General features: G+C 40.0%; 1 protein-coding gene across 11 annotated transcripts in view; it reads right to left on the reverse strand.

Moving 5' to 3' along the window:
* Positions 1 to 23,540, reverse strand: part of ATE1 (arginyltransferase 1) — a 153,070-nt gene that overhangs the window by 107,178 nt on the left and 22,352 nt on the right. For 8 of the 11 annotated variants that reach the window (XM_023730024.1, XM_023730027.1, XM_023730023.1 and 5 more), the window contains 2 exons: positions 23,047 to 23,175; positions 7,005 to 7,037 (listed from right to left, as the gene is read on the reverse strand). In XM_023730024.1, coding sequence (XP_023585792.1) covers positions 7,005 to 7,037; positions 23,047 to 23,175 — 162 coding nt within the window. The remainder of the gene's footprint in view (positions 1 to 7,004; positions 7,038 to 23,046; positions 23,176 to 23,540) is intronic. The other 3 variants (XM_023730026.1, XM_023730029.1, XM_004374904.3) reach the window with 1 other exon arrangement.

The following is a 23,540-nucleotide window of genomic DNA, read 5'->3' on the forward strand; positions in this document are numbered from 1 at the left end:
ATGGAAGAAATGATGAAGTAAAAGAGCTAAACAGAAGATTTCACAGGGTGGCTTGAGAAGACAAAGTAAAGCATTACAACGAAATGTGCAAAGACCTGGGGTTAGAAAACCAAAAGGGAAGAAGACGCTCAGCATTTCTCAAGCTAAAAGAACTGAAGAAAAAAATTCAAGTCTTGAGCTGGGAAAAATATTGAACACCACAGGAAGCATCAAAAGAAGATGGATGGAATAGAAAGAGTCACTGCACCAAAAAGACTTAGCTGACCATTTCAGGAGGCAGTATATGATCAAGAACCGATCGATGGTACTGAAGGAAGAAGTTTAAGCTGCACTGACGGCATTGGTGAAAAACAAGGCTCCAGGAATTGACAGAATACCAAGTGAGAAGTTTCAACAAACAGATGCAGCACCGGAGGTGCTCACTCATCTATGCCAAGAAATTTGGAAGACTGCTACCTGGCCAATTGACTGGAAGACATCCATATTTGTGTCCATTCCAAATGTTGGTGATCCAACAGAATGGGGAAATTATCAAACTATACCATTAATATCATATGCAAGTATAATTTTGCTGAAGGTAATTCAAAAACGGTTGCAGTAGTACATTGACAGGAAACTGCCAGAAATTGAAGCAAGATTCAGAAGAGAACGTGGAATAAGGGATATCACTACTGATGTCAGATGGATCTTGGCTAAAAGCAGAGAATACCAGAATGATGTTTACCTGTATTGTATTAAGACTATGCAAAGGATTTCGACTGTGTGGATCACAACAAATGATAGTTAACACTGCGAAGAATGGGAATTCCAGAACACTTAATTGTGCTCATGAGGAACCTGTACATAGACCAAGAGGCAGTTGTTCGAACAGAACAAGGGGATACTGCCTGGTTTAAAATCAGGAAAGGCGTGCATCAGTGTTGTATCCTTTCACCATACTTATTCAATCTGTATGCTGAGCAAAGAACCCGAGAAGCCGGACTATATGAAGAAAAACACGGCATCAGGATTGGAAGAAGACTCATTAACAACCTGTGATATGCAGATGACACAACTTTACTTGCTGACAGCGAAGAGGATTTGAAGCACTTACTGATGAACATCAAAGACTACAGCCTTCTGTATGGATTACACCTCAGCATAAAGAAAACAAAAATTCCCTCAACTGAACCAATAAACAACATCTTGATAAACGGAGAAAAGACAAGTTGTCAAGGATTTCACTTTACTTTGGTCCACAATCAACACCCATGGAAGCAGCAGTCAAGAAATCAGACGACGTATTGCGTTGGGCAAATCTGCTGCAAAAGAACTCTTTAAAGTGTTAAAAAGCAAAGATGTCACTCTGAGGACTAAGGTACACCTGACCCAAGCCATGATGTTTTCAATCGCCTCACAGGCATGCGAAAGCTGGACAATGAATAAGGAAGACTGAAGAAGAACTGACGCTTCTGAATTACAGTGCTGACGAGGAATATTGAATATACCGTGGGCTGTCAGAAGAACAAACGAGTCTGTCTTGGAAGAAGTACAGCCAGAATGTTCCTTAGAAGCAAGGATGGCTAGACTTCTTCTCATGTATTCTGGACATGCTATCAAGAGGGTCCAGTCCCTGGAGAAGGAGGACATTATGCTCGGTAAAGTAGAGGGTCTGCAAAAAGAGGAAGACCCTCAACGAGATGGACTGACACAGTGGCTGCAACAACAGACTCAAACACAGTAACAACTGTGAGGATGGCGCAGGACCAGGCAGTGCTTCGTCTTGTTGTGTACAGGGTCGCTACAAGTCAGAACTGTTTCGATGTCACCTAACAACACTGAATTATTATCTATACTTCTTTGATCTTTTTTTTTTTTTTTAAGGTTAGTCTAGGGCAGTGGTTTTCAACAGAAGACATACTGCACCCAGCAATATTTAGCAGTTACGTAGAAACATTTCTGGTTGTTGCAACTTGAAGTGGGGAGGTGTGGGAGGTGCTACTGGCATCTAGTGGGTAGAGGCCAAGGACGTTGCTAAACATCCTATAATGCACAGGACAGTCCCTGACAACAAAGAGTTATCCATCCCAGTAGTGCCAAGCTTGAGAAACTCAGCTGTAGGGTTTACTAAATACATCCCTAGCATAACTGTTTCCTTCAAATAATAGTATATCATGTCATGTATAATCTAAGGAACTTCGAGCAGTATCATTTCAATCCCTCCTTCCTATCTTGCTAATGTTGTCATATACTACCAGCTGTATGATACTGAGCACTTAGCCAATCTACCTCTCTAAGGCTCAATTTTCTTCATGACAAAATTGGGAATATCTACCTTATAGGCATTGTGTGAGAATTAAAATAATGTAGGGAAAGTGCATAGAACTGTGCCTTTACACTGTGGGTGCCTGATAACGGTATTATGATTACTATTAATGTAAACGATTTTAATTGACTTGAAATGATGACGGAACAGATGGACTAAAGGCCCTAGGTACATTCCGAAATCACTAGCACCTGGAGAGAAACCCAAGCGCCTTGCATCCACACACGGTTACCTCTCCTTCAAATGCCTCTCTTGTACCTCCACCTCCAGAATGACGATGACACTGCACTGGCTAGCCAGGTCTAACTCAGAAGAGAATTCCAAGAATCTTCTGGCCTCTGATACATAACCCCTTTTATTTACCTATGTTTAACTGAAGACATCTGTAAGTGGTGCCACACAAAACGTAATTCAGACTTAGAAATGTCAATAAAAATGTCAGTAAGGGAGGGGTCTGGTGTAAAGCACAGGGGGGTGGACATCAACAGCACAGAGCCGCACAAAATCAGGAACAGAATGGAAATATGCTGCCTGACTTGACGAGGTGATAAAAGCTCTTTTCCCATAAAGCTTAAGAGCTCTATTAGTCTTGAACTTACAGGAATGTAAAAGGGTCAGCCCCACAGAGAGTAACCAACTCTCCACACATGGCTCCATTCAAATGACAACATATCAAATTACTGATGTAATTACTATACCCGACAATTTCATTAGATTCATGTGGCAGTTAACTATTTAGGACTTACAACAAAGGGACATGGCTCATTCATAGTAGTTTTTGTGGACAAAATGAAATTTAGAGGCTCCTTCATTTTCAAATGCAAGTCTCATGTATTTTATGATCTCTACCAGAATTACTGTTCCTTTATTCAAAATTAGGGAAGGTGTTTGGATATTTACCATACCTGTAATTTTCCTTCTCCAGCTAAAATATAACCTTAGCAGCAAATTTCAATATTGAGAGACTGATGCAGTTACCCAACATTCTCCCGCCTTGGCTTTGCTTCAGCTCCCAGCTCGGCGCTCCAGGGGGGAGTTTTGCGGGCACCCACCATTAGCTAAGCCATCACGTGGTCACCGTGAAATTTCAGGCTAGAAAAATATCAACAGAAAGCTCTCAAACTATTTCCCACCAAGAAAAGAGAAGCACCTTGGTCATCCCTAATTTTGATTTCGTTTCCTCCCCTATGTCCATAAGCTTAGTAAGAAAAAAGATCAATTTAGCCAAGGTTAAATACAACTCCGGATCATTAAACAGGGAAAGCGGATCAGGCAGAAAATGACAGACACTATCACTAAACTTTGATCATGACACTTTCCCTTCTATTTTCCACCAAAGAGTAAGGTTTCCACACATATATCCCAATATTTAAGCAGAGTAGTAAGATGTAATTCAAAAAAATATTTGTTTGGCCTCTGTAAAAAAATGGCATGGTAGTGTCAGACCTTGTCATCTAACTTCATGAGGGGGGAGGAGAATCACCATCAACATTCCCAAGGCTGATTCCTATGAGACATACCTCCTCTGTCCAAACTTTTTACCAATATTAACACCAGCCGTCCCTCTCATGGCACTCTACACCTCTCTGCTGCATTCGATAATTTGTTGCAATGGACACCCAGAACTCACAGCCCATACTCACAGTCAACTGGTTTATTAAGGAAGTAACAGGGGTCAACTCAGGATCAGGATCAACAGGCTACAACTTGCATCCAGATCAGGAAGCACGTAGGCAAAGTTTCCTTTTTAAGCGCAGGACACCTCTCTTAGCTCCTCTCGGCCACGCAGGGCTCCTCTCGCCCCCCACTCAGGACAGGCTCTCTCTTAGCCCTCGGCCTCTTGGCCCCTTGGCCTCTGCCCTGCTAGGGCAAGTGTTAAAGAAGCTCTTTAGCTCCGCCAATAAGTACCCAGAGGCACCCCACTCTGCCAGCAAGCCTCAGGCCCGAAAATACTCAGCTCTCTAGCTCCGTGGGCTGGCACACCCACTGTCGATGCCTTGCTCCGTGAGCTGGGTAGCCCACTACACCATCTTGCACCAGTTTCCTGGTTCTGTTGCCACCATTTCTCCGCCACTTGTCTCATCATCTCACGCCATCTCTGGTTTTACAGCTGTCTCTTTCTGTCTCCTGAGTCTAAGAGGTTCTCAGCGCAGGGACCCCGGGTCCAAAGGACACACTCTGCTCCTGGCTCGTCTTCTGATGGTAGTGAGATCCTTTCTCTGCCCTGGGACTGACTCTCTTTTAAGTCTTGTAGGATGGCAAAACTGACCAATCCCCTTGTTGGGGTTCCATATACCTTATTTGCATGGTCCCACCCCCAAGAGGGTTCCATGTACCTTATTTGCATTATTAGCAATGCTGTCCAATCCCCTTGGTAGGCCACATGGTCCCAATGATTTTGTTGGTGTCACAAAAGAGCCATACACAGTAATTCACTGCACAGCAGCTACTATAGGTGCCAAGCCCTATCTATAACTGAGAGATCCAAAGATGGAAAAGACAACAATTCTGTTCTTAAAGAGCTACAATCAAGCTGGGAAGACAGACTGTTAACTACATCAAAATATAAATGTCAGACCTTGTCTGCTTTTAGCTTAGTCCTGTCAAATTATGGGTAAAAGCCTGCTACTCTCAGCCTCATCCAGTTCATTTATTCCTTTGTTTGTTCATTCATTCATTCTACAAATATTTTTTTGGTGCCTCTTATGTACCAGTTATTATAGTAAGAACAGAAACACAAGGCCACAAGAAAAACAGGGATCTTTCTCACTGAGCTTACATTTGAAAGACGTCTATCACTGTGTTCTACTAGAAGCATCTTTAGTTAGCATTATCTTCAAACAGCCCACTGCTACTTGCCCCAATGAACAGACAACAGGTTCCTGTCTCATTACTCTCTGCACAGGTAAGCCAACCCAGTCTACCTGCCTTCTGCTGAACACCCTTATTCCTGGTCACTCCTCTAAGCTCTTGCTGGAACAAGAGTCCAGCCTTAAATACTATCAGCATTATCTCTTCATCTAAGTTCCTACCAGCTCTTTTGTCTTCAGGGCTAGACCCTGTTACTACATCAAACGAGAGACTGCCCAGCTGGAAATCTGTATTTGTTGCCTATGGCTACAGTAACATATTATCACAAACTTTGTGGCTTAAAACAGTAAGAATTTATTCTCTCACAGTTCTGGAGGCTAGAAGTCTGAAATCAAGGTGTCAACGGGGCCATGCTGCCTCTGACGGCTCTAAGGAATTTTCCCTCATCTTGTCCAGCTTCTGGTGGCCCCAGGAGTCCCCTGGCTTGTGGCAGCATCACTCCAATCTCTGCCTCCATCTTCATATGGTCTCTGTGTCTCCGCTCTCTGTGTATCTCTTTTCTTCTTATAAGGACATCAGTCACTGGATTTAGAACCCATCCAAAATCCAGGATGATTTTAGCTCAAGTTACCTTAACTAATTACATCTGCAAAGGTCCTATTTCCAAAAAATGTCACATTCTGAGGTTCCACGTGGACATGAATTCTAAGGGGACACTATTCATAACATGACAACATCCCAGTCAAACTCCTAATTCCAAGAGCCATCATCAAAAATGCTCCAGTGTCCCCAGAAACCCTTATAACTTGGTACTGAAGTCACTCCTGAGGTTTACCCTTCAACCAAAGATTAGAAAGGCCCATAAAACAAATAATACATGCAGCTCAACCATTTATATGAGACTAAATGGGTGTACCAGCCTGGGAGCAAGGACAAGAAGGCAGGAGGGGACAGGAAAGTTGGATGAATGGAAATGGGGAACCCAAGATCAAGAAGGGGAGAGTGTTGACACATCATGGGGTTGGCAACCAATGTCACAAAACAATATGTGTATTAATTGTTTCATGAGAAACTAATGTGCTCTGTAAAACTTCACCTAAAGCACAATTTTTTAAAAAAAAAAAGCTCCAATGTATCTCCTTCCGCATTGTGGCTCCTTCACAGAAGAGCAAAATTGTGTATCATTGTTGCTATGAGTTGGAATCGACTTGACAGTAACAGGTTTCGTTTCTCAAAGGGGATGGCTGTTCTAAATTGCAGCTCACAATGCTATCTCATTCTCTGGACATCTAGTAGTTTTCCTTTATCTCACAATTTTACCACTGCATTCTCTGTTCCACACTGCAGAACCATGATGAGGATTAAATGAGAAAGCGAATAAAGCACCTGGAGTAGTACCTATGCTATAACAGGAGTGTGATACATGCTATGTTCTTTGCTCTTCCCTAACCAATCTATGGGTTTTAAAACAGTCTCCCCAACCAACAGAAACTTCCTTGATGACAGCCTCCGCCTGTGACTTCTCCAGCTCTCTTTTAACACCAGTTTAGTTTATAGATAATATGGCTGATTTACATAAACAGTTACAGGAGTGATGGAGATACAACAAGGCTGTTTAAAATGAAAGACTGATTTCTCTCTAATTATTGAAAAAGAAAATGTAATTAAAAAACACTACAGGAAATGAAAGTTCCTACAAAACCCTAATATCTGTAACTTACAAAAATATTCATCAAAAAGTCGGCATCCATCCATTCGTGTTATTAAAGAACACGTGAGTCCATCAAAATGATCACTCCTAAATTCTCAAATAAATGCCTAACAAAAGATACCAATAATGACATTCAATCAGTAATTCTAGTATTAAGGTCAGTGAGGAAGTGCTTACCTCCAAAGGTGAGCTGCAAAGGAATCTTGTGAACTTCAGAGTTGAATTTGAATAGAATCAATTTCACCCAAGAAATGGGCAGCCAAAGAGAACAGAAAACAGAAAATTATTATACAGTCTTCCAATAAGAACACCTAAAAGTAAACCTAAAAGTCCATATAAAATTAATCTTTTCATACATTATATAATTCATCCGCAGAGTACAGAAAGGTTCAGCCTAGTCCATATTAGGTACTCAACTGTTTGAATTAAACAAACATTTTAAAAATGTGTATGAAAGCAAATAAGATACCACAAATTAGTCCTAAATATTTCATTCTTTTTAGTTTTATCTCATAATCCCTACCTCATAAAACACCCTCCAAGGGAGGAATCAATATTTTCCTGATCCTAAATGTCACGGGCAAAGTTTAGTAAATGCCAAGAGATAAACCAGTGGGGGAACTAAGAAAAGGGAGAAATAAAAAAGTCAGGACCCAGTGAGGAGGCTGCGTGAGTGAGAGGAACGAAAGGGGAAGCTGAATCCATAATTCCACCTATGCTACAATTCGGCACTTGGGCCCTGATGTTCACCCTGTCCCACCCTCTTTTCCTCACTCCTATATGCGTATTTTGTTTTTGCTCCCCATAAGCACCTACAGGCTCATGGAATGTCATCTGAAACTCAGTGTCATACGTTGCCTATTTCTTAGTTTTTAAATAAAGAAATATGAATTTTTTCTTGGGAGGCGCATGAACAAATGACAAAGCAAACTATAGCTCAGCCCTGCTATGAGGACTGTCACCTAACTTCATACATAATCCATGATGATAACTCCTAATGTTTCCTTCTTCCACATTATTTACAGAATCAGCATTTCAAATCCTCCAAGATTTACTGTAATAATAAAATACCCCAGCAGTAAAAACTCTCGACCTTTCTAAATGCAAATTAACTACAATAAAATACAATGCTGAGGACTATTTCCAAGCACTCTTGAACTTCCTCTTCGCAACAAAGCTAGCGTGTACACACATTCAGATACACATTGAAATATCTACCATTGAAATCATGATGTCTGGGCTGTCCTTGAAAATCACCTGGGGGAAGAGTAATAGAAGGGAGCGCAGAGATAAAACAAGACTGGCCATGATATCAAAACTAGCGCTGACAGGAGATGAAAATAATGACCCTAGGCACCAAACAACAACATTACAGGGTTCTCTCTATTTTATGAATGTTTCGTTTACAAAATATATCAGATACCCCCCCAAAAAGCAAATGCATTCCTAAAAGAATACCATTCCTGCATGCCAAAGCCATGCAATTAACTAACAACATTCAGGGCCTAGATGATAAGGTGTTTTAAAATCAAGACTATACGAATTTTTTCTAAATTTAAATTACATCAATAAGCAGTTAAATGATATCAACTGTTAAGAGAACTTTCTGAAAGTGCAAGTTATACCAAAATATTAGATTTTCATAATGCTGATATGACACAAAAGATTCTACTGAAATTTAAAATGCAACCCTTGTGGTCTTCGATTCTTTTTATGATAGCCCCACATAGGACAATATCACCCTTCCTTCCAAGAGTAAAAAGCACTAATTCAAAGACTGGCCAATTTTAACAGTGGAGAAAAATGAGGCACAGGGAGTTTTTTATTTTAAAATGATAGAGTTGATTTCTTTAGGATGTTTATGCTTTTCCCCAGCATTGACATGTTAACTATATTATACATATTATAGTTTTGAATCTAGAAATAGTTCAAGCTCAGCAGTAACTGACATATCAATTAGGGTGGAAATTATTTTAAATAATAATAAAGAGAAGCATATAGAGCTTCTCCAAGAAAATTAGTGTCTCCTTGAAGCTCTAATAATCTACACACATCTTTGTTGTTTGTTGTATAACATTTGTGTATCACGGCTATTTCAAAACACACCTAAAAATTCCTGTCCTATTTGAAGCTGCCAAAATATGAAATACATAAATAACAGTTCTCCATCCCTAAAGCAGTAAAAACAGAATAACAAATCACAAGACACATTCACAGTCCTGTTCACAGGACATGAAAAAGATTTCAAAAAATGCTCCTTCTCTATTAGTGTATCAGAAAAACCCACTGCTATTTCACTTCAGTTCATTACTTGGTAAACATTTTCATAATGAAATTACACACATTACATTCAATCCAAATGGCAATACTCTGAAAAAGAAAAATCAGAAAAAACACATATGAATGCAAAACACACTTTGTATATATACTGAAATTTAACAGTAGAAATAGATGTCTTTTAACAAATACTACCATGATATCTGATCAGTATTAAATAAAAATATATGGCCACAGTTGATAGCCTACATTAATACCACTTTTCTAATACGGCGCTACTGTTCTATTCAGCAAGAAATATTGTGTAATGGCTATGGTTAATTGGTATAGAGAACGATCCTATTCTACACATTTAGGTATAATATTAAGAAAGTAAAGACTTTCACATTTCACAAAATATCTTACAGACAGGAATGTATGTCACCATTTCAGAAACTGGAGGTAATCATAGCCATATTCATTGTCTTTCTATATATGTATCTTAAAGACTACTTCTAGGAGGTATCTCTTCCAGGCCGCCTCTGAACAGCACCAGATCAGCGGTCAGAAAGTCAGTGCACTTTATAAACTGTCAAGTAGTGAACATCTTCTTTGCAAATGGACTCACATATGCTATGTTGCCTGCCTCTGCTGGCTTGGTAAACCACCTATTTCAGCAACTATAGATTTATAAAAGGATTCACAGTGTCTTTGGGATGCCCCTGCAGCTGGCCTTCCTTTAGGATCTGAGACAGTACAGTCGCAATGACCCATCATCAGTCAGGCGCCCTGCAGATGTTAACCCCCAAACCAGGAAGTGCTTTATCAATAGGGAAAAAAAGCACACACCCACTGTTAAGTCATCAACAACACTGAGAACATGTCATATGGTGAGTATCTGATACTACATTCAGCAATTGTTATCACAAAATGAATCAATAAATTCAGACTACAAGGATAGCATTATCTAACTTACTCTTTCGAAACACCATTCCTTTCCCTAAACCCTACCATCAAGTCAGTGTTTAAAAATAAAATGACCTAACACAAAAGCACTTGAAGATTCTTGGAAATGTGGGAGAGAGTATTATTAAATCAGTGGGATTCAATTTTTATGCCATGTAATAATGCATAAAAAGCACTTTATAGAGGTCTATTAAAGCAGGGTTCTACTTATAGCTTATGGATCTAATACAGATCAAAAAAGGAATATTACCTGATGGACTTGTCAACCTTTAACAGGTAAGTTTTTTAATACCAAAGGACAATATTAACAATATTATCAATTTGATTCACTTTATAAAATTCATAAAAATTTTAAATCGTTAATCTGTCATATCTTGAATCTTTTTAAAAAGCACAAGGACTATGATCTATGTTTAGAATCCAGGCATAAAAGGCATCAGTAAAAAAAAACAGTCAAACCCACTGCCGTCAATTCCAAAAGCACAGCAACCCTACAGGACAGAGTAGAACTGCCCCATAGGGATTCCAAGGAGCAGCCGGTAGATTCAAACTGCCAACCTTCTGGTTAGCAGCCTAGCTCTTAACCACTGAGTCACGAGGGCTCCAAAGGCATCAGTACTACTTGAAAATCTTTCAGGCCTCTAGAAAGAACAAGGATACACACACATCAGCGCTCTTATTCATAGCTACTTACTGATCTCGGTTCCCTTGAAGCACCCTCATGTACCACTCCTGGGCCCACGCTCTATTTTTCGCTAGTAGCCTGTCTCCTAGCCCTGTCTCATTCCTTCCAGAAGTCTGAAGTATTTTATACTCAATGTTTACCAAAATTCTCTAGTTTTCCAAGTGCACAAAATAGCAGTTAGACATCCCATCAGTTACAATTAGTAAATTCCTTTAGTTTCCTGTGGGAAAAACTGCTGCAAGCTTCACTTTTGTGGAATACTTGCCAAGAGACACTGAGGACAAAACCAGGAATCACTCAGATGGCAACAGGCTGAAAAAACTCCAACTGACCCTGAAGAATTAGGTGTCTTCCAAAGATCAGAAAGACATGAATTAGGGAGAAGCAGATACGACCCAAAAGGGAGAAACAAAAAATTAAACGGAAACAAGGCAGAATTGGTCTTAAAGGCCCTCTGGTCAAAGTGATAAGAAATGGAATATATTATCAGCAGATTCATTATCAGCAATTTTAATTTTTATGTACTTTTAACATTAATACAAGCCTATAAAAAGCAGCTTTTAGAAGTATCTTAAAATTAATTTGTTAGCTAAAATATGCAAGGACCACCCACGCCTTACCCATCCCTGCGTGCCCAGGATCTACCATAGTGAATGGAACATGCTAGAAATTAAACGAGTGATTGGAGAGAAAAATCATATTCCTCCACAGCCCAGGGGAAATAAATATGGAGACCATTCTAAGTATAAAATTCTGAGTTATTTCTAGGATACATAAACGCTAACAAATAAACATCAATATTTACAGACCTACACAAACATATTCCCTATTTTTACGTGTTCTTAAAGACAGAATTATGCTCTGGATAAATGATCATATATGTAATATGGCCATTTTACTTTTGTAACTAACTACTAACTAGAACAAAATCAACAGTTTTTTAATCATGTAATCAGTTACCTAAAGTTATCTGGCATATAAAATGAATTACTACCGCAGAAACCCAAACTCCCCTTATTCAGACCAGTCATCAATAGCTAGTATTGTTCACTTGTCAAGTCATTACCAGGGGGTCATAAAACTTGATGCTCCTCAGGTTTAATGGAAAAAACAGACCTAAAATACAAAAGCTGAAGACAAACTGCACTCACAGCGAGATTATTCCTATCACATGACCTCGGCACTCACCAAAATGTGCTTAACTCGTTGTGGGCGAACTGCTCAACATTCTCACTCAGGAAATTAAAAGCAGCTCTTACTTATTATAGTAGGACAACTGTCAAGAGCTTTTGACATCATTCAAGTTTTCCTTTTTGCGTTACAGCACAAGTTTCAAGAACATGATTTTCTTCTGAGTGGTTTTCCATTCGGCAACAGACAAGCTCTCTCTCCAGTAGTTTCCTGAGAACAGTTACCTGAGCGGCTCCTTCATTCCGCGAATGTTCACGAGGCGCCTAATCCGTTCCAGGCGCTCCGCTGGCCACTGTGTGTGTCTTCGGCCTCTGGCATGCTAGTTTTAGAAGTTGGAGGAACAGGCACAAACTATGCACTAGATCTGGCAGTCCAGCTAACTTATCAAAAGGGCAGGTCAACTCTAAGTATAAGCAAAAACCTCATCACCAGAGTTAAAAACAAAAACACCTATAGTTCCTTTGTCTCCGGGTCTAAGTAAGGCAATTAAGAAATACACATATAAATCTTCACCAAATAATACATATTACCTGTTTAATGTGGCGTGAAGAACAGAAGAGTCAAAAGAGTATTAGAAGCTATTATTTTAAGGCTGAATTACAGTTTTTTACATCCATTACTTTTTTCTTGGAAAGAACTGATTCTAATTTAATATTAAAATTTAAAGCATGATTTAAACAAATATTTTAATTAAAATGGAAAAACAAAGAAAAATACAATTCCATTTACTAATGCTGACTGGGTAGACCAGAAGCATAACTTATTTGTCCTTGATCTTATCTCTGATAATTCTTAGCAACTAAAGTTTAGTCAACAATTACTTAACCAAGCACCCTACATGTCTGATCTTATTTAATCCTCACAACAAACCCTGTTGTACTAAGCCCCCAATGTTTTCAAATGTGGAACCTGAGGTGCAGAAAGTTGAAGAATCGGGGAATTTGCACCAGGCCACACAGGTAATAAGTGGGGGAGCTGAGATTTAAGGCCAGAATGTCTGATCAGAGATCATACTTGCACCCTTGCTACTCAGCCTTTGAATCATCAATATTCTTATTTAAAAATATAAGGAACTATAAACATAATCAGCTGTCATTTGGTAGTTCTGGTATCATCTTTACAAGATTCAACCCAAATAATTTATCCCTGGACACGCTGTTCCCAGGCAGATAGCTAATCAAGACTCAACAACCATATCATTCCAAACATTCTATTTGAATGGTAAGTTACACCTTAACTAGAGGTCAATTACCAAGATATGCCAGAACTTCAGCCATTCAAATCAAAAACAAAACCCCAGAAGAAAGCAGCAAGTGTTAAAATAAGGAATCAAAAGGGTATGTTCCTAATGCTTATGTCCCCAACTCACAGAAGAATACCAAGCTCCTTCTCCCATTTCCCTCTGCACTACTAACTTTACTAACAGCTCCAATAAACTCAGTAATCTAGTTTCCACGCCAATAACCAATACTCCCAAACTCCCACCCCTTACACCTCGTCTACGTTTTCCATAACACTTACTCCTCCTAACCTATTACTCGACGGCACCTAACAACAACAACTTACTATGTAACTTACTAACTTATTATATTTATTATTTATTGACTATCTCTGACCATTCCCACTCTCACCCCAGAATGTAAGCTCCACAGGGGCAAGGGATCTTTATCTTGATCTACACACGCATTTGCAGACTGTTTCAAGTGCTGCTGAAATAGCACCTGGCATATAGTAGGTGTTCAATAAATAGCGTAGTTAACACATTTGTTGTTGTGAAGTGCCATCGAGTCAGTCCCGACTCACAGTGACCCCGTGTACGACTGAACAAAACACTGCCTGGTCCTGCGCCATGCTCACAATTGTTGCTATGTTTGAGCCCATTGTTGCAGCCACTGTGTCAATCCATCTCGTTGAGCACCTTCCTCTCTTTTACTGACCCTCTACCTTACGAAGCATGATGTCCTTCTCCAGGGACTGGTCTCTCCTGATAACATGTCCAAAGTACATGAGATGATGTCTCACCATACCCACTTCTAAGGAGCATTCTGGCTATACTTCTTCCAAGACACATTTGTTTGTCAGTTAACACATTAAGAAATCACAAATTAGGAAGGAAAAGAATGCTAAAAGTAGACAAACTAACGTAAGAGTTGACAGCAAAGAAGAGAAAGGAAGAAAGATTAAAACACCGAGCAACTTGACAGAAAATAGCAGTGATCTGAGGACACCTGGCACACCAAAATTCAGCAAGAGCAGAACAACAGCAATACAGTAAGATTCTCCTGACAGCCCATGAGGGCCATTAGCAACAGGCAAGTCCTGCTCAGCGCTCTGCTGGAGAAGGCATGGAAGAACACATTCCATTTGGGCAAGATGGGCATTTTAAATGATTAGAGTACACTGGCAATAAAAATATTTCAACTATCCGGGAAATTTGCTTATGTTGAACACCTTTAATTCAAGGTGTTAATGATGTTGAACACTGTTATGCTGAACACTGTATTAGTTACTTAGGCGTGCTTCAACTTCTTCATAAAGCAACAGTATGATCTAGTGTAAAGTACTGACATTTCTAGAAATTGCTCTGCCACTAACTACCCATGTTATCTTGGACAAACTACTTCAATTCTCTAAATAAGAACAGTTACTTTACTCACTCTCTAAGGTCCTTTCATCGCTATAGCTGTATTCTGCTATGAGTTTATGATCTGAAACAAGATTTTAGAAATTACCGACCAAAAGAAACTTTAAGGAAAACTGTTCCCAGTGCTAACTTTAACCCCACCCCTTTGGGTCTCCCCCAAAAGTAACATCATGCTGGGAATACCATCATGCCTCTGCTCCAATTTAAGTGAACCACTCAAATCCTGTGGTAATTTAAACTAACACCAGTAACAAATGTCTTGCCACACACTTTGAGACAGACTACAATACACCAGTGTGCCCTGACCTAGCGGCTGCTCTGAAAAGCCAATTTTGTTTTTTATTGAAATATTCAAATAATTACCTAAGCCCTCTACTTTATTCAGCTAAATCAGCCCAGGCCTCACAAATATAAATACAAAAACACCCCAAATGCTCGGATCTTGGCATCATTCAAATTCTATAAACTATATGTCAGAACTACACGTTTATAAAATAGTCCCTGTCTAAACCACGATCTAGTCTGGTTTCTTAGCAGAGCAGAAGGAGAATGTCAGTCTGATCAGAGAATCACTTTCTAAATATATGCTGTTATTATTCTCATATACATAGAATCCGAGGAAGAGGGAAAAATGAAGCTAAGTTCCAGAAAAATATTTAGTCTTTAACAAGCGAAGAATCATTTGTAATGATCCCATTCACTGCTTCAGTGCAAATTACTTCTAATAAATGGCAGAAGAAAAGCCTTTATCCGTATTTCCTGGGTTGCAAACACACAACTTACACGTCCCCCACAGGAACAGAGCTGAGCCACAGAGAGCAAACCTGCTCGAGGTCTAGAGCGCCACCTGGTGGTTGGAGTGAGACAATAATCCAATATTCCGCCATCTTTTATTTCTACACGGGGTTAGAATCGCCCCATTGTCTCTCTTCTCCTTTTCCACACTCACTGTTCAATCGTATATACCTGAATATAAGATAACTTTCTCTAAAATAATGATCTCTTAGAAGCTGGGGTCTTCTATACTTACATCTCTCCTAGACAGTCCTCTGAACTAATTTTGAACACTATCCTGAAACGACCTCAATCAATACAAGTTTTAGATTCACAGATCACCTGATGGAATCAGGGGCAACTAAAAACAGCAAAATACCGAAGCATCTATGGTGAAAGGAAATGATATCAGATACTTGTTTCAAGATAATCCAGCAAACAAACATCTCAAAAATATCACACCCCATAGATTATTTTTTAAATAGCAAGGGGATAAAACCCATTGCCATCTAGTCAATTCTGACTCATAGCGACACTATAGGACAGAGTAGAACTGTCCCACAGGGATTCCAAAGAGTGACTGGTGGATTCGAACTGCCAAGCTAGCAGTTAGCAGCCACAGCTGTCAACCACTGCACCACCAGGGCTCCAGCAAGGGGATAGCGCACCTTTGTAAAGGAAAGAGCTAATTACAAACAGGAAAACATAACTCTTCAATAAAGAGATGTGACAACTGCCATTCTGATCAAACCAAGTATCACTAAGAACAACAACCCGACCTCACTCGCTTCCTACTCCAATACAGTAAAACAATACAACTGGCACAACCACTATGGAAAACTGTTTGTATCCAAAAGCAGAACATTTGTCTACCCTGAGACACAGCAATTCTATCCCAGTTATACTCCCAAGAGAAATGTGCTCCTGTGTTCACCAGAAGACACGTACCAGGACGTACATACGAAGCACTATTCATAATCGCCCCAATGCAACTGAACAACCTCCCACAACCCGTGGTAACATGGGTGCCTCTAACATACTGTTGAGTGAAAGAAACCACACGTACACGAGTACACGTGTATGATTCTACTCACATGAAGTACTGTATAGACAAAACTAATCTACAGTCTTACAAGTCAAGAGACTGGCAGTAGTAGTACTGGCCTGAAAAGGACAAGAGGGGACTCCTGAGGGGCTGGTAGTAGTTAATTTCTTTATCTGAGAGCTGGTGACATAAGCAAGTTCAGCTGAAAACTCATCTAGCTGATGGGTATACAGGTGACCAGTAAACTCTTCTTTCCATTTCCCTTTATGTTTGAGAATGTTCAAATAAAACTCGGAAAACAATCAGTGATGCAGAAGTGTGATCAGATTACCAGGGCTACGGCCACAGTGTGTTTTTCATATAGCTGAGAAGAGCTAGGAGCCCTGGTGGCATAGTAGTTAAGCATTCAGCTGCTATCCAAAAGGCTGGCAGTTCGAATCCACCAGCTGCTCCTTGGAAACCCTGTGGAACAGTTCTACTCTGTCCTACAGTGTCATTATGAGTCGGAATCAACTTGATGGCAATGGGTTTTTTAAGAAGAGCTAAGAGATCAATTTTAATCATTCTAAAGAACCAGCAGTGCTTAATAAATATTAATAGAATTTTCTATGAAAATTATCAAACAATATCATTTTATCACATGCAAACAAAATTTTGCTGAAGATCACTCAAAAGCAGCCGCAGCAGGATATCAACAAGAAACTGCCAGAAATTCAAGCCAGATTCAGAAGAGACGTGGAATGAAGAATATCACTGCTGATGGATCCTGGCTGAAAGCGGAGAATATCAGAAAGATTCTTACCTGTGTTTTACTGACTATGCAAAAGCATTCAACTGTGTAGATCATAAAAAATCATGAATAACATTGCAAAGAATGGGAATTCCACAACACTTAATTGTGATCATGAGGAACCTGTATATAGACCAAGAGGCAGTCATTCAAACAGAACAAGAGGATACTGCATGGTTTAAAGTCAGGAGGAAAGGTGTGCGTCAGGGTTGTATCCTGTCACCATCCTTATTCAACTTGTACGCTGAGCAAATAATCCGAGAAGCTGGATTATATGAAGAAGAACAGGGTATCAGGATTGGAGGAAGACTTATTAACAACCCGCGATATGCAAATGACACAACCTTGCTCACTGTAAGTGAAGAGGACTTGAAGCACTTACTGATGAAGATCAAAGACTTCATCAGTATGGATTATACCTCAACGTAAAGAAAACAAAAATCCTCACAACTGGACCAGTAAGCAACATCATGATTAAGAGAGACAAGATTGACGTTGTCAAGGATTTCATTTTACTTGGATCCACAGTCAACGCCAATGGAAGCAGCAGTCAGGAAATCAAAAGATGCATTACATTGGGCAAATCTGCTGCAGACCTCTTTAAGGTGTTGAAAAGCAAAGAAGTCACCTTGAAGACTAAGGTGTGCCTGACCCAAGCCATGGTGTTTTCAACTGCAATTGCATCATATGCATGCGAAAGCTGGACGATGAATAAGACAGACCAAAAAAGAATCCACGCCTTTGAATTGTGGTGTTGGCGAAGAATACTGAATATACCATGGACTGCCAAAAGAACGAATAAATCTGTCTTGGAAGAAGTACAACCAGAATGCTCCTCAGAAGCAAGGATGGTAAGACTACGTCTCACATACTCTGGACGTGTTATCAGGAGGGATCAGTCCCTGGAGAAGGACATCATACTTGGTAAAGTAGAGGGTCAGTGAAAAAGAGGAAGACCCTTAATGAGACAGACTGACACAGTGGCTAATGTGCTCAATGTGCTCAAGCCTAACAACAATTGTGAGGATGATGCAGGACTGGGCGGTGTTTCGTTCTGTTGTACGTAGGGTCGCTGTGAGTCGGAACCGATTCGACGGCACCTAACAACAATGACAGAATTTTCTATAATACAATGTCAATAAAATTTCAGCTAAAAGAAGAACTAGGTAGTGCCTGGCTACCACAAATGACTGCCCTGACTGGGAACACAACAGAGAGTCCCGAATGGAGCAGGAGAAAGGTGGTGCAGAACTCAAATTCTAGTAAGAAGACCAGACTTAATGGTCTGACTGAGACTGGAGGAACCCTGGAAAGCACAGCCCCTGGATTCTCTATCAGCCCAGAACTAAAACAATTTCCAAGGCCAACGCTTCAGACAGGGATTGGACTGGACCGTGGGACATAAAGTGATACTCGTGAGGACTGTGTCTCTTAGCTCAAGTAGATACAAGAGACTAAAGGGGCAGCTCCTGTCCGGAGGTGAGATGGGAAGGCAAAGAGGGTTAGGAGCTGGTTGAATGGACATGGGGAATCAGGGGTAGAAAGGAGGAGTGTGCTGTCACAGTATGGGTAGAGCACATAACAATGTATGTATAAATTTTTATATAGGAGACTAACTTGAAATGTAAACTTCATTTAAGCTACAATAGTAAAAATAAAAAATTTCAGCTAAAATCCCATGTTTATATCATACAGAATTACTGGCTATTTTGAAGAACAAAGATTGTTAAATGTTGGTTATCTACTATATTATACACAAGCTAGGTCATACATTACTCCAGCTATTTATACTGCATTATTTTCTGAAACTCTGGGATCTACCTGAATGACTGAAAATAATAATGGAAACAAGCAAACTGGAGTAATTTACAAAGTCCTATATAAGCTCACTATCTGCAATTATGTGCTACTTTTGTAAAAGTGTTACTAAAAATTGACTTGGCATGTTGGGATATCCAAATAATCTGTATTTATTTATCTTCTCAACAAATATCTCAAAAAATAACCTACTTTTCGGGGCTTTTAAATAATTATTTTACGGTTATGAACTGAATCAAAATGGATTTGATGCACGGATATGGTCGCCTGAAGTCCCCAAATTACTACGCTGCCTGTTATTTACCTTAAATGTTTTACAACAACAAAAGCAACAAATGTACTTTCTTGAACATAATTAAATCAGTCTCCCCCCTTATGAACAAAACTGCACCCTGTCAACTGCTGCACGAAGCCCCTCACGCTGGTTAGGAGACCACGGGAGCTGTTCAAAGACGCCTTTTCTGGCTTCTCTTTCTGCCCCAGCCCAAGAACACTGGCCATTTGCTCGTATAGAAAACAGCAGTCACATACAGGGGGAAGTTACTTTTGCCCTCCAGGATGAGAATTAGCTTCCTTCAGTATAAAACAGCAGACTTCAAGGCTGAGAAACAAAGTGTTGTTAGCTGCTGTCAAGCCCCACAGCAGAAGAACATGCTGCCTGATCCTGTGCCATCCCCCTGATCGGCTGTAGATTGAACTGCTGTGATCCATAGGATTTTCAGTGGCTCATTTTCAGAAGTAGATCGCCAGGCTTTCTTCCCAGTCCATCTTAGTCTGGAAGCTCCACTGAAACCTGTTCAGTATCATAGCAACACATAAGCCTTCACTGATAAGACAGGTGGTGGCTGTGCCTGAGATGCAGTGCGCAGGAATCGAACCCAGGTCTCTGGCATGGGAGGTGAGAATCCTACCAGTGAACCACCAAGCTTCAGTATCAAACATCACACTTCAAGGTGGCAAAGCAAAGCAGGATGCCCAAATTCGTTTCAGTCACAGCCGGCCCCACAGACAGAGGGCTGCAAGCAGGAGAATCAAGGCCAGAAGGTGAATCCCAGTTTGACCTTAGGTGAACCACTCCTTAGAGCTTCTGCTTCTTCAGAGCAAAGGGGATAACGCCAGCCCTGTCCAAACAGCAGAACTGCTATGAAGATCAAACGAGATAAAGATTCTAAAGTACTCTGAAAACTGTTACAAAAAGATAAACTGAGGTCACTTTCATCCCATATAGAAATCTTCTCAAAATCACACAAAAAAGCCCCAAAAATACAGCCCAAATGGCTGACTAGACACAACAAACATTTAATATTAACTGAGATCTCTTCCTAAACACGCTCCTTTTAGAATCTCCTTGACAACATTGTAAATTTAAGAAATCACAAAATAAAACTTCTATACATCTATCTCTATGGAGCCCTGGTGGTGCAGTGGTTAAGAGTTTGGCTGTTAACCAAAAGGTTGGCAGTTCGAATTCACCAGCTGCTCCTTGGAAACCATACGGGGCAGTTCTACTCTGTTCTATTGGGTCGCTATGAATCAGAATCGACTCGACGGCAATGGGTTTGGTTTGGTTTACATATCTCTACATTTAAAGAAGAATTAATACCAACTATTTGTAAACTTTTCTAAAAAACAGAAGAGAAAGAAACACTTCCCAGCTCATCCTATGAGGCCAGTAATACCGATACCAGAAACAGATGGAGGCATCACAAGAAAATCACAGGCCAACATCTTATGAATATAGATGCAAAATTCTCAACAACATAATAGCAAACCAAATCCAGAAACATATATAAAGGATTATATGCCACAATCAAGTGAAATTTATCACAGGTTGGTTTAATATCCAAAAATCAATTAATGTGACTACATCTTTATCAACAGAAAAAAGTACAAAAAGCCATGATCATCTCAACAGATGAAGAAAAAGCACTTTGACAAAATCCAACAGCCCTTCAGGATAAAAACACTCAACAAATTAGGAATAGAGGGAATCTTCGTCAACCCTAGGAAAAAAGGTATCTTTGAAAAACCCACAGCTAACATCATACTGGAGTACCCGGGTGGTGCAAATGGTTAATGAGCTTGGCTGCTAACCATAAGGTTGGAGGTTGAGTCCACCCAGAGGTGCCTTGGAAGAAAGGCCTGGTGATCTACTTCCAAAATCTCAGCCACTAAAAACCTTATGGAGCACAGCTGTACTCTGACACACAAGGGGTTGTCATGAGTTAGAGCTGACTTGACAGGACCCTGATACTTAAGAGTGAAGGACTGAAAGCTTTCCCCCTAAGATCAGGAACAAGACAAGGATGTCTGCTCTTGCCACTCCTATTCAACACTGCACTGGAGGTCCTAGTCAGGACAATTAGGCAAGAAAATGAAATGAAGGTGTTCAGAACGAAAAGGAAGAAGTAAAACTGTTTGCAGATGACATGATATGGAAAATTCTAAGGAATCCACTGAACAACTATTAGATAATGAGTTCAGCAAGGTTACAGGTACACAATCAATATAGAAAAATCACCTGTATTTCTATCCACCAACAATGAACAACACAAAAATGGAATTAAGAAAACGATTCCATTTATAATACCATTTACACTCTGAAAACTATAAAACTCTGTTAAAAGGAATTAAAGAAGACCTAAATGGGAAGATATCCTATGTCCATAGATCAGAAGACATATAATTGTTAAGACGTCAATATCCCCAAATGGATCTACAGACGCAAAACAATCCCTATCAAAATCCCAGCTGACTTCTTTGCAGGAACTGACAAGCTGATCCTAAAATTCTTACAGAAATTCAAGGGGCCCAGAGTAGTCAAAACAATTCCAAAAAAGAATAACGAAGTTGGAGGACTCACACTTCTAGATTTCAACCTTACTACAAAGCAACGGTAATAAAAACCATGTAATACTGGCATAAGGAGAAACACATAGATCGATGGAATAGAACTGAGGTCCAGAAACAAATCCTTACATTTACAGTCAACCGAGTTACAGCAAAGGTGCCATGGCAATCCAATGGGGAGAGGTGTTCCACAAATGGTCCTGGGGTAACTGGATATTCACATGCAAGAGTGATGTTGGACCCCTTCCTCACACCATACAGAAAAGAACTCAAAATGGATCACAGACCTAAACATAAGAACAAAAACTATAAAACTCTCAGAAGAAAATAGAGGAGTATATCTTCATGACCTTGGGTTAGGCAGTCTTCTTAGCTATGACACCAAGACTCCAATTCAGTAGGTATGAAGTGGGGCCTGAGATTCTGCATTCCAGGTGGTGCAGCAGCTGGTCTGCAGACCTCACTCTAACTAGCCAGGCTTGAGGAGACCCAGAGAGTCATATCTCGCTCAGGGAACATGAGCCATTAACACCTTCTGTATTAATAACCCCTTTTAAGCTTATGCATTCTGTGTCATCAAACAAACAAAGACAAAAATGAAAACTAACTCGGCATCTACGGGCATCCTTCTTCCACCCATCCCTCTCCCACTGTGACAGCTACGAATCTCTTGTCTCGCTCTTCCCAGCACCTAGCATAGCCCTGGAAAGCAGTAGGCCCTCAGTAAGTGCTTGTTAAATGATACTCTATATTGTTTCAACATGTTTCATTTCTGCCCACTTGCTTCTTACAAAGATATTTTTGTTGACTGGCCATCTTTCCCATTTGATTATAAATTCCTTGAAGACAGAGACTCTTCCCTTTGTTCTGGAACACACAGGCTGGTACACAAAGGACACTCAGTAAATGTCTAGTGACTTACCCTGGATATCTGAACATAATAAGGATGCTACATTCAGGCTACTGGAGAGAATACATAAGAAGAACATATCCTGAAGTTGCAATCCTTCTTTCTGAGGAATTTAAAATGCTCACATGTATGACTTATCTTCATAAAAGTTCAGTATTACGCACTGAAAGGCTCACCAGTTTTACTTAATAAATAAGAAAATGGCAAGAAAGTATATTACGCCATCATTATATTCTGCTTCTTCATAGATAACCTCATCAACATAGAAAAGAACGTTTAACGAACGGTACCTCAGTCTCCCCACATTCATCAGGCGGATCCTGGTGTATGGTCATTTGATACTTGACATATAAAGAAAAGGACTGGCTGAAGGACGACTTGAACTCTGGGTCCTCAAAAGAGACAGGTACTAACCTCACCTTCAGAGCAAGGAAAATACAAGCAAAGGCTGTTGAAACACTTCCACTTGACTATACGCTTCTGAAGGTGAGGCTAGAGTAAGATCTCCGCAAATCCACTTCCAAAGCTCAGCACTGCAATTTGTCATGAAATCGAATAAACCCTGGAATAGGCTGACTGGCACAGAGCGTGAAGTGCTCACTTTACACTAATAAAGATAAAAATTGTAAATTCTGTAAGGGCCAGAACAAGTTTTTGTTTGTTTCTCTACCCACCTATTGTAATTTTCTGTATATGCTAGAGTCAACACCGTTGCTAACTACGACTAAAAGTATTGTTGCCACTACTTCTTTGACCTCTACTTATATTAGGCATTTTAGACTGT

Source organism: Trichechus manatus, unplaced genomic scaffold (assembly GCF_000243295.1).
Source record: "Trichechus manatus latirostris isolate Lorelei unplaced genomic scaffold, TriManLat1.0 scaffold00031, whole genome shotgun sequence".
NCBI classification, from domain to species: domain Eukaryota; kingdom Metazoa; phylum Chordata; class Mammalia; order Sirenia; family Trichechidae; genus Trichechus; species Trichechus manatus.